We start from the raw sequence: 12,562 nt of genomic DNA on the forward strand, positions 1-12,562 counted from the left end.
GGGCGCGCATTTCGTGGCACATCCAGAAAGATGTGCAGCAGATTTTGTGGCAGCAGCGGTCCTTGCGGGCTTGCCCCGTGTTTGTAGCCAGCTGGGGAACAACGGTGTACAGGTAAGCATAAGGGGCTGCACATAGCCAGGAGAGCAGCACCGCGAGGGACGCATGGGTCACACTGTGGGAAAGGCCCAGCACGTCAGCTCACATTGGATTTTATGGATAGGGAAGCCAAGACCCAGCTGGCACGGGAGGGGAAGGCAGCGGGCAGAGAAATTGACAAGGAGTGTTAAAAAGCGGTGTCTCGCTCTAAAGTGGAGTGTAGTAGACTGGGGGCAAAGGGAAATGAAGCCTATGATGGCATGAGAGAAAGGAAACTGATGGGGACGCACTGTCTGCCAGAGGACAGCAGACTGGGAGGGGAGATAGATACTGCTAGTCCTGGCCCCAAAAAGTGCCAGATGCAGCTGGAGTGGGGAGACATAGGAGGCAGATGGGGGAGTAGTGAAATGGCCCCTGTGTCCTTTTCAGCAAGGGGGTGGTTAGAGAGGCCCCCCCAGCATTGCAGGGATTTTAAAGTGAAAAAGGGTGGGGGCAGTTGCAACAAAAGGGAGACAGTAAGGGGCAGGGAGAAAGCATGGAGAATTTGCCAGGGGGGTGCCCAGCAATATATGGAAGGACCTGCTTCCGTGTTAATAGTGGCAGCTCTAAAGTGGAGTGATGTGGCGGGCCTGGGGGAGGAGGAAGGAGTGAGGGAATGGTACGGGGCTGGACAGGGGTGTGTGGTCAAGCCCCTGCCGCAGACTTATACCCGCCACAGTTTGGGTGAGGAGGCAGCACCGGTGCTGAGGGAAGGACACTCGAGAAGGAGGGGGTAGGAGGCATTTGGGACGGGGTGGTGCAGACAGGCCAGTGGGCAAGGCGGAGAGGCTAGTTTGGATGGGCCACGGGGGGAGTTGGCTGTGGATGCCAGATTAGGGGGAGGATTAGGGAGAGAAGGACCTTAACAACAGTACACCGGACCTGCCTTTTATTTTCCAGGGACAGCGTCAAGGAGGACATCTAGACCTGGGAGAGTCTTATGCGTCTCACAGAATCAGAGGAGAAGAGATGGCAGGGTCTAGGGTGGCCATCTGGATAGCGACATGGGAAAGCGAAAACACTGCTACTCGAAGGTCTGGGGTGGCTTCGGTAGTGCAACGAACGAGACGGGTCAATGCGGCCCCTTGGGCGGCGAACTGTGGCATCAAAGGCGTCAGTGGGGGTAGACACAGGAGGGCATACTACGGCATCATGTCTTCCCTCAGATAGGGACATCTCTGTGAAACGTAAGGTGAACAACAGGTTTGATATGATGGCTAGGCGCCCACAGCGAGGGAGGATTCTACGTGAGGTGCAAGACCAAATGGATTATGCTGAAACAAATATTGAAGAAGGGAAAATAGTGGAGGATGCATAGGAAAACAAGGACAGGTGGTGGGCGAGGGGTGCTCAGAGGAGTTCACATAAGACACTTGCTCTTATTTCTTTGCAGGAGAGTCACGACAGAACGGGGACACAGTGGATGGAAGCAGCTGGTGGAGTCCGTTCACAACTGGTTGTATCCAATGAGGAGGCTGACCTTTACACCAGGTCACTGCAGCCCGGCGAACCGGAGTTACAGTCAACGACCTGGAGACTTCGTTTGTCCCCACCCAAAATCCTATATCGCACCGCATTCACAGCTCCGCTTACACTGCTCCTTGAGAAAGGGTAATGGACCCGAAATGCATTGGAGTGATGATGATTTTGTGAAAAATATTACGAATTGGATGCAAATAATCCACTGATGAACTTTTGAAAAACAAGTAACTTTATTGAATAAATTCATAAAACCGTATGGAGTCAATCTATTTGTGAACCAGAGGGAGTGCCCAAACACTGGGATGTGCGCATTTCTAATGTTCACACACTTTCGAAGAGGACAATACACCACAAAAAGGCAGGGTGTCTGTGGGGATGAATGCGGTGACTGAAGAAGGTAACAAGGATGTCCGTTTGCAGAAAGGACTGTACGTAAAAGACGCAGGGGTAGGCACAAAGGGGCCAGTGCACAATGCCAAGGTGGGAATGGATAAGGTACAGGCGGAAGGTCAGGAGTCAAAGGCATAGGATACGGTTGCAAAGGAAGAACAGGATGTGCGGCAAGGGAAAACAGAGCAGAAATAAAGTCAGGAAGACTGCAGAGGGGGGGGGGTGACACAAAGGCGAACAAGAGTAAAGAACTAAAGTTCGAGAAATTGCCGTATATGAGGGTAATGAAGCCGATTGGAGCGCATTTAATGCTAGCAGCCAAGGAAAGAATATGGAAGGGTGAGTACGTGGGGATGCTGAAGCTCCTGCACGGGGAAATACGGGCCAAGGAGGGGTCGAAAGAAGAAGTTGAATTGTCTAGATAGCCAAGGCTACCTATGACAATAGATAAATATGGCGGCTTTTCTCATTTTCGCAAGCATATATTGGGAAAAATATCCTGAGCGGTGTGCATCCTTATTTAAATACATGGACGTCATACATAGGGCACACATCACGAACGGAGGCTATGCCTAGGCACATTATTACGAGGAGTTTAGGGCATGAATGGCATGGGACACGGAAGCTTAGTAGGGGGAAATTGACACTGACTTACATTAACAAATGTCAATGTCAAAAAGTTTATTGTATATGATTACTTAAAAAAGTATTAAACTTAATCTTACATTAAATCATTTATTAGCAATGAGCTTGGCAATAATAACATCTGAATAACTTTAATAAAGCTCATAAAATGTTGGGTAACTGGTTAAACAATCTGCTAAAGTTCTATTATACACAACTTTCCAAGGAGCTCAAGTGACCGAAATTATCCAAAGGTTAAATTATTTAAGATAAAATGTCCATTTAAAATGCCAAACTTTCCTTTAACACCATCGCTGATAGAGAGATTTTCCTCCTGTGCTGACTCTCATTTATTCCCATTGTTCATGACGAGCTCAGCTCGTCATGAGCACAGGAGCACTGTACTGCATGACGAGCTGAGCTCGTCATGAGCATCGAAGGGGTTAAGGTTTGGTCAGCTGCCGTTTTTCTGTATTGTTCTTGTTATCTTGTGAAATAGGATTGCAGTCCTTTTTCTACTTGGACTAGTGAAGGAGAGCCATATTTGAAGCCCCTGCCGTCCTTGTTCATACTTTATCAATGTCCTCTAAATCGGCGTGCTTTAGAAGTTCCCTTACTTTTGCCAGATATTTTACCCCCCGGCACGCCAAGATTATAGAGGAACCTTCCAACCAACGTATCACGGCTTGCCTGCACGTGCAAATGGTCAATTCGTTAAAAATCGGTTTTAACCGAGGGTCAAGCACACAGAAGGTGAGTTAACGTTTCATTACAAAAACCGCATAGTCGACAGTGTGCTGCTTGTTGGTTGCTTTTCCAGGACACTGACATATCAACAAATGATAAGGTCAGTCAAGTTGACATACATAGTGAGTGGGTGGGCCTTTGGTGTATCGGCCCTTACAGCCCCACCCACCCACTGCTGCCAAAACACAGGTTGAATAATGGGGATGTGTTGGGGCTTCAATAAAGGCTTGTTCTGGCACATTTGTTCCAGTGCTAAGGGGCGGGAGGAAACAAGACAGGTTTTCAAGAGCTCATGGGTGATATCGAGGTACAGCTCTGCAAAAACACTATGGGGTCGGCAGTAGTGCTTTCGTTTCTGGGTATCGAGCTGGATTCATGGAGGTGTGCCTACCGGTGGACAAGAAGGTGCAAATGCAACTGTGATTGGGTGCCATGCTGGACAAACAAATGGTGACGGTCAGGGAGATGCAGGTCTTGCTGGGACATTTGAACTTTGCATGTAGGGTAGTCAGGACGGGCAGGTGTTTCTGTAGGTGTTTGGGCATGTCCTTAACAGGGCTGTCATTGACTCATCATCACATGCTTCTGTCGGCGGGCAGAAGGGAGGACCAGTGCATGTGGCACATGTTCTTGAAAAATTTCAATGGATTTCCAATGATCACTCCAAAGGAATGTTGGTGGGCTGTGCAGATATTCTCAGACGCGTCTGACGGGGATCAGCTTTGGGCTTTTCTGGCAGGGCAGGTGCTGCACAGAGGAATGGCCTGTAGCATGAAAGCAGAGGGGTAGGAGCATTGCCTTTCTGGAATTCTTCCATTTAGTCATGGCAGTGATGCTATGGGGGCAGGAGCTTGCTCACAGAAAGGTTTTATTCAGAGTAGATACTATGTCAGTTGTACACGTGGTGAATAGGCAGTCAGCTAAAGATGAACAAGCACTCAAGCTGCTGTGAGTTTTCGTCATGTGTTGTTTGAAACATGATGTTGCCTTCAAGGCAAAGCACGTTCTAGGTGTTGACAATGACATTGCGGACACTTTGTCTTATTCACAGTGGGAGAGGTTTCAAGGGCTGGCTAGGAAGCCAACAAAGACAGGACGATGGTACCAACCAACATGTGGAGCATAGGAGAAAGAGGATGCTGCAGTAGCTAGTAGACTTGTTGGCCATTTCCACTAGAAAAGGGCATGATCTGGCCTGGAGTGAGTTTCTGGTGGAGGGAAAAATGGAGGTTGGAGAAGTAGGACAGGGAGGAAGATGTTGTACAGTACATCCTCACACTGATTGGGAGAGGGCTCTTGGGGGTCACTATAGTCAGAAAACTGGCAGAAATTGCCTTTATGGGCAAGCTCTTATGGGGCTGTACGCCTATAGCCGGGGAACAAGAAAGGAGAATGCTAGAGGGATGGTCTAGGGAAAGGGGTCGGCACCTCGGCTGAGACGGCCTTTATCACAGCAGTTGCTCTGTAAAATAATAGTGGCGCTGCAGGCGATTTTGAAGGAAAGGGGGAAATGGGTTTTTTCTGACCCTTTTGCGGCCTTCCGTGTTTTGGAACTGCTGGGTAGGAAAGGTATTCCCGGCTTGGAATTGGTGGACCTGATAGGTGAAGAAGGTGGGCTAGTATTGTTCATTCGGTAATCCAAGACAGATTGGAAGGGGCTTGGGAAAAGAGTTTGGCTTCAAGTTTTCCCAGTCATGGATGTGTGTCCAGTACAGTGGGGAACAAAGTGGCAGGTGGTTAGCGGGGCATCAAGGGGATTTTTTTCTCACTTTGACTGGGCCCAGGTGACTGCACATCAGCTGCTTTGGTTCATGCAGAACCATTGGGAAGCACTGGGGAGATCCCGGGGGACTTCGGGACACATTCTTTTAGAATTGGTGTGGCCACAGAAGTAGCTCAGAGGGGCTTGGGCAGGGAGAGGAATATGAAGTTGGGACGCTCGTCGTCAGACTGCTTCCAGCGATATGTGTGCGGGGAACAGGAAGGAGCGTTATGAATGGTTTTAAAGCGGTATCTCAAAATTGTGTTCTTTCCAGCTGTGGTAGCTGGCCTGGAAGCAATTGATTTGTCGATATAGATCATGAAAGATACATTTATTAAATGGACAGAATAGCATGAACTCCAGAAGGGTCAAGGGTGTAGCCTTGGGCTGGCTAAGAAGCTTTTTCAGTGAAGTGGCAGGGAAAAGTTGTTATGAGATGGCGAGAACTTTTACAATGCTTGAATAAGCTACTGAGGAGGCCCAGGTGTCCTGACATTATTGTGTTACATGTACGTGAACATGATGGTTTGTAAAGGCCTCGCCCTGCTAAAAGAGATGAAGAGGGATAGGCTGGAGATTAGGAGGCAGTGGAGAGGGACATTTGTCTTCTGGACGGAATTTGTTCCGCGGCAACACTGGAGAGGGGCGGTCAAGCCAGCCATCATTGACAAAGCCCAGCAAAAGATAAATAGTAATATGAGGGTCTTTTGTAGGGAGGAAAAGTTTTGGAAGAGTAGAACATCCAGAGCTGAGATTTGTTGCACCAGATATTTCCAGAGGAGACAGGGTCCATTTATCAAGGTATGGGATGGAGCTATATTTGATATAGAGAGGCACCCAAGAAAACTTTTATGGGGAGTGGCGAAGCTCCTAAAGGGGGGTGGGGTCAGAAGAGGGGAGGTAGGGGATAGACCTTTTCTAAGTGGCAGGGGGCAGTTTTACTTGCCATAGTTATACATTAAGATGATGGATGTGAACATAGGGGAAGCAGTACAATGGGAGGATGGGGAGGTAATACTGTTAAGCCTGTAGGAAGCAAAGGAAAAGTTTTGAGTTATGATACTTAGATGATATTAGATGTAGGTTAAAGTGTTTATTGATGTAAAGGTTGACAGTTCAATGCAACAGGTGGAGTTACAGTTGCAAGATAAGGATGTTGGGGGGGTGGGAAATTTAGGGGTTGGGTAGGGGGAAGAAAGGTGAATTACTGTATTGTGTAGTCTAGTTTTGTGAGGATAAGGCCTAAAGTGATTTTATTTGATGTGCACCTGTTTCCATTTATGCACATTTTTTCTCACTAGAAGCGAATATGTGGTCTGTGCTGCCCTTTTTGACCCAATAGCTGGCTTTTACAAGATAGCCTCTGAAAATGGGAGTTGCCGACCTCATAGAGAATTGCAAGGTGTCATTATTGTGCATGCAAAATGGGAAGTTAACATACAATATATCCTATGGGCTTCAGATAGACCGGGCCACTGGAATATTGCAGCCAATGATTTATTAAATTATGGAGCAGGATTGACTAAAGGATGCAGCAGGAAAAGACAAATTATGCAGTGAAATGCGCATACCTACTAACAGCTTAGAAGGAGAAAGAGGAAGATAAAAAAATAAGAATCAGGAGAATATGTTTCCCCCATTGCCTTCTATTGAAGTAGAAACAATTTAACCCCTTCACTGCGGCGGCTATTCCGCCGCAGTGCTAAGGGGGCAGGCGGGGCGGAAATGCGGCGGGTGCATGCTGGTGACGGAACCGCTCCGTCACCAGCGTCGGTTGCGCTGTGCTTATGACCGAGCGGTTCCGTCATGGCCCCGCTCGCTCAATAGAACGCCCAGCGCAGGCGCTGAATCCGCGCAGGCGCGTCGGGCGGGCCATGACGGAACCGCTCCGTCATCAGCACAGCGCCACCGCGGCTGATGACGGAGCAGTTCCGTCATCAGCAGGGGAGGGGTTAAAGAGGGAGACAGTCAAAATGAAGCCATTTTTGGCTTAAAATATCAGGAGTCTCCTGCTTGAATTGGGTCGATGGGAATGTATGCAGCATAGTTTGTGATAGTATTACTTCATTATTGTATCGTTTTTACATATAGTAACATTGTCTAGGTAAAGAATTCACCTTATTAGTACAATTTAACATCCAAATGCAGGAATAAGACCCTGAAAGATAACTAGTCAGCCTTTGCGAAAGTCGTTCCAGTACTTTTGATTAGTTTGAGCTAGAAGCAAAATGTATTTATTTTCAAAATCTTCAGATTATGCAGCAGAAGATGGGTTATGTGACGAATGCCGCAAATCTAGAATTAAGGGAAAATGGCAGCAGAATCGCAAAATTCCAGTGGCCCTGTCTCCATTTTAATGTTATTACTTCTCACAAGTAACGCAAAGGCTGAATTTTAAAGCACTGCCCTTATTTCTCTCCCAATTCATTTAAATGTTTTTTGTCACATCCTATATATTTAAAAGCACTGACAAAGATTTTCCAGTTCAACACCACTGCTGTGGTGTTATGCAAGTTTTTGATTATCCGACAGTCTAACAGGCTGTCCAGTGCTTGGCTGCTATTTCTGCCATCTCAGAGTTTTCCTTCATGCAGAATAAGCATTCTGTGCTTCTGTCCCAGCTCTGTCATAAAATTCCAGTTAGAAAAGCCACAAAAACGCTATAATTCCCCATAAACGTAAAGGGAGTTGAAGCACATAGCCAGCCAGCACTTAGTTTGAATTTGCTCAAAAAACATAAGCCTGAAGGGGTCAATCTGGTGAATGTCACAATAGCTCTAAACAGCCCAGCTGACATCATCAAATATTATAGAATGCCTATTATTGGTGATTGGTTAGTGATGCAGGACTGGCTAAAGTGAGCTACTATTTTCTTTACTAACCCTTTAAAAAGAATAGCCCCTTTAAAATTTACCTTAACGTACCATAACAAAATGGACATGATATAAAGCACAGCATAACATAGAATGCTATAGCAAGACATGACACGTCAACACTGCACAAAATACCTCAACATAATAAAGCTCAGCAAAACAAAATATTTCTTATTCTTCTGGAGAATTTGTTATAGCAGGGGATTTTGTCATATTTGGGGACAGGTTATGAGTAAGAGGATGTGAAATGCCATATGTCACATTGCTGACAGATAGAGTCTTGCCCTCTGCTGTTCAGGTTTATCTACGACATCCTCTTTTAAAGTCTACGGTCTCCGATCTCTATTCTCAACCATAAATTGTATGTGCCCTGTAACTGGACAGGTGGTTCATACTGTCCAGCAGGCTATGTTGCAGTTTTCCAAAGAATACTGAAGAAGTTAGAAATTTGCATATTTTCCTCTGACCCATCAAAATATTTCCACCTATAATTAAATCTTTAAAACCCTGATAAACATGTTTGGGAAAAATTCCAAATCCTAGTTTTTCTTACCCTATACTTCTACCTGGCAAGTGTTTTGAGGCGGATAATTGCCTGTTGGTGTATATCTCAGTTGATCCAGAATCTGCTACTCCGAACCTTACAGTTTGTGCCCACGCACTTTATAAACTAGTTAAACCTAGTTGTTTAAAATATTTTCAATCGCGCCCTGCATACGTTTTATGTTTATGAAGTCTAAGACTTCCCCTTGGGTTTGTATATATCTGCCCAGCTTCCCTCAATAGTAGACTTCCTCGGTGTGTGTCTGAATTGCTGTCTCTTTAGTCTCTGGTCGGTGGAGGTCTATGGATGAAAGCCCTGCAAGGCAAAGAGAAAGGAGCAGGCCTCGAACAATCATAAAAATGTTACTAGACGTGCAGGTCAAGTGACTTAAATAATCTACTCGACCTAACTGTCATGTTCTTGGCCCATAAACTGGATTCACATTATGTGATCCTGGGCAAATATTTAAATTCACAGAGCCGCTATTTTCTTCATTATCATATATGAAACAAACTTAAACTACTCAAGTTCAGCATGATTGTTATATAAAAATTATTTTGCTTGATTTAATAGACTAAACATTTACTCCATATGTAATACAAATCTAGCCACATATAGGATACACATGACCCCTGACTTGCCTCTTAGGGCTAGATGTAGGTAAATAGGTTTTACCGATTCTAAGATACCGAATTTTACTGATTCGGTATTTTAGAATCGGTAAATCCTATTTAGGTCATTATTCGGTATTTATTACTGAATCGGTAAAATTCGGTATCTGCCATAAGGAATTTACCGATGCGGTATTTACCGATTCAGTATTTCCCATTCATTCCTATGGGCTTTTTCGGAAAGCAAAGAAAAGTGAAACTTAGGAGTTAGCCAATCAGGTGCTACCACCCACCCCTCCCAACCAGGAAGTGGTTACTCCCAGGCAGCTGCAAGTAATTAGAAGGTTCTGGAGAAGCAGTGCAAGCAGAGCTGAGTCGCTGAGCCACAGGAAAACTTTTGTGCTTTTAAAATTGTAAAATGGCAAGCAGCAGTGAAAAGGAACTTCCAGAGAGGAAGAGAAAAATAAAATTTAGCACCATCGAGCTGCAGGTCCTAGTGGAGGAGGTGGTTGAGGAACACCACAAATTGTTTGGCAAGCTGTCCCTGACTGTGGCTGAATCTGCCAAAAGAAACATTTGGATTGAAATACAGACGAAGGTGAATGCTGTAGGAGTAACTCCAAGGGACATAGATGCCCTGAAAAAGAGGTGGTACGACCTCAGGAGTATTACAAAGAAACAAAATGCAGAGCTACACAAAGAGGCAAACAAAACTGGAGGAGGGAGGAACCGTGCACCTCCCCTGACTGAGCTGGAGGAGCTGGTGGAGTCCACCATTGAACCAGAGAGCGTCTGTGGACTGGGAGATGCAGACAGCTCAGCCAGAGTTGCCACCAGAAAAGGTAAGACGCATGCACACCAAACACCCCCACCCCCTCACCTTCCCTTTTTACCTATGTGGCAAAGCTAACCCCACTCCTGTAGGGGTAGCACTACACATGAGCAAAGCATCATGGGACATGTAGTCATTGAAAGACCTACAATGTCATAAAGCACACCAAGCAACAAGTTAGGCAAAACTTATCAGTCATAGTCAAGCTGAGGCAATATGTACAGTGTTACTGTGAGATTAATTTAATTGTAGAAGCAGTGAGGCAGTATCACAGAGTTAATGTACACTTTTATGTCCACAGGCGAGACATCTCGCAGGCGTACCCGGGAGAAGGAAGGCACTGCACCTCAGAGGGATGACAGCCAGGAGGCAGGCACAAGTGCAGAAAATGTCACAGAGGAAACTGCTGCACCAACACCACTGCCACAATCACAAGACATTGAAATGTCTCCACATCTGCATGCATCCCCAGAGCGTTTAGGATCCCCTCTGCTACTGTCCTCACCTAAACTTCCTGCGTCACTGCCGCAAACAACACCTGTACCCCAAAAGAGCAGGAGGCATGCTGTTCTTCCACTGCTTGAGATGGAAACATCAGCAGGTGAAATGGAGGGGGATGACACTCAAACCCTGGCTGGGGAAGGAAGCACTGCCACACAGCAGTCCAGCGCAGAGGGTGCCCGTACAGGTACCAGACGCTGCAGGTCCAGAAATAGCAGTGCTGCACAACATGTTGAGGCTCCATGTGTCTTCTGTGGGCTGGAGGGTAGTATGGTGAAGATACAAAGAATGCAGGGGAAGGCCATCCAGTCTGTGCAACGGCAGATGAGGAACCTGAATGTAAACATGGAAAACATCGGGAAGGAAATCAGTGCACTGGTTGATGGGAACAAAGAGATGGCATCAGGTATGAGGGAGTTGGCTGCAGGGATGCGGGAGATGGCCACAGGTGCGCGGGACATGTCACAATCGGTGCAGCTTCTGTGCACTAAACTGGACCAGGACAGGTTAGCAAGGCGCAAGGACAGGCAGCATGCGTGGCCACAGCCACTTCCCTCCTATGCAGACGTTGCATCAACATGCAAGAGGGACTAACACACAGCAGCAATGAGGTTTCTAGGGGCCTTGCAAGGGTGACCGGTGCTGTAGAGGTGCTGCTTAATGCACAGACAGCACAAACTGCTGCTCTGGATGTACCAGAAAGTGAGGAAAGCACCAGTAGGAGCAGCATGACAAGCCCCCCTGTTGTTGAGACACGGAGGAGCAGCAGGCACCATGGTGAGCCAACACCCCAAACACCCAGTGAGGACAGCCAGCCACTTTCATCTGGCACTGGTAGGCGTGGCCGGAAATGACTTATACAGCCCACACTCCATGACCTTAAATGGGGAAGTGACCCAGAACTCTCATTATTAAATTGATGACATTTGTGTCGCACATTTGTGCGTTTGAGTTACTGCGTAGTGCCAAATATTAAACTATGTTGGGTGCATACTCCACCTGTCTGTGTCTCTTTACTTACTCAAAAAAAGTTCTGTGTGATCTCTGCCCGTCTCTGTCTGCCATCTGTTGGTGGCGCTACTCCTGCTGTGTTTGGTTCAGGCAGTGCATGTTCATCGTCGTGGTCCTCATAGTCGCTCAATTCCACCTCTGTGCCCTTCTTTGTAGCAAGGTTGTGTAACATTGCACAAGTTGCAATTATCTTACAGCAGATGATTGGTGAGTACTGCCGTGCCCCTCCACTTTTGTGGAGGCAGCGGAACCGCTTTTTAACAGGCCAAAGGTGCGCTCCACAACGTTCCTAGTGGATTTGTGTGCCACGTTGTATCGTCTCTGGCTGCTGATTTCAGGGTTGAGGTAGGGTGTCAGGATGAATGAGCAGACGGCATATGCACTATCCCCTATATGTAAATGAGAAAACCATTACTCACATGCACACATACACATACATCTGATATATCTATCGGGTGTGTCACAGTGTTTTACCTAGCAGGTATCCTTCGCCAAATTCCCCCGCTGTCAGGTGTGTGTAGATCCCACTGTTCTGAAAGATGTATGAGTCGTGGGTACTTCCTGGGAACTTGGCCACAATGTCTGTGATTATGTTGTTGGCATCACAGATTACCTGTACATTGATAGAGTGGGTTGACTTCCTGTTTCTGTAAATGTACTCTGTGGCAGCAGGTGGGCAGATAGGGATGTGGGTGCCATCAATACAGCCAATGACGTGTGGGAAATGTGCAATTTGATAAAAGTCAGTCTTGGTCTTCAATAGTTCGACGTGTGTGATAGGGAAGCAGATGTAATGATGCATCCTCAGCATCATGGCCTCTAGGAACTTCCTGAAGAAACGGGACAGGCAGCTCTGAGATACCCCACCTACCACAGAAATCACCCCCTGGTAACTCCCAGATGCAAGCAGGTGTAGACTACAGAGCACCTGCACATGGGGTGGGACGGCATGCGCCCTTGGGGGTTGGGTGCTCCAGAAGTGGGTGCAGGTCCCTGATCAAGTCCAGGATGGTTTGGGGGTGTAGCCTGTATCTTTGCAATATCTCTGG

The 12,562-nt window shown here is 46.8% G+C and overlaps 1 protein-coding gene across 1 annotated transcript; it reads left to right on the plus strand.

The window, feature by feature from the left end:
* Positions 1–1,993: 1,993 nt before the first annotated feature.
* On the plus strand, positions 1,994–11,494 carry LOC147706781 (uncharacterized). The gene is made up of 3 exons (XM_086925582.1): positions 1,994–2,113; positions 9,660–10,011; positions 10,303–11,494. Exons 1-3 carry the CDS (start codon positions 1,994–1,996, stop codon positions 11,094–11,096), a joined length of 1,266 nt encoding a protein of 421 aa, XP_086781708.1. The 3' UTR covers positions 11,097–11,494.
* Positions 11,495–12,562: the final 1,068 nt, after the last annotated feature.

Source organism: Lissotriton vulgaris, chromosome 6 (genome assembly GCF_964263255.1).
Source record: "Lissotriton vulgaris chromosome 6, aLisVul1.2, whole genome shotgun sequence".
NCBI classification, from domain to species: domain Eukaryota; kingdom Metazoa; phylum Chordata; class Amphibia; order Caudata; family Salamandridae; genus Lissotriton; species Lissotriton vulgaris.

What these genes read in the sequence shown, in the direction of transcription:
- LOC147706781 (XM_086925582.1), top strand. Translation starts at nt 1,994, where the DNA reads ATGAATGCGGTGACTGAAGAAGGTAACAAGGATGTCCGTTTGCAGAAA. An exon ending in CCAAGGTGGGAATGGATAAG is followed by an intron (nt 2,114 to 9,659) that starts GTACAGGCGGAA and finishes ATCGAGCTGCAG; the next exon opens with GTCCTAGTGGAGGAGGTGGT. An exon ending in CAGAGTTGCCACCAGAAAAG is followed by an intron (nt 10,012 to 10,302) that starts GTAAGACGCATG and finishes TTATGTCCACAG; the next exon opens with GCGAGACATCTCGCAGGCGT.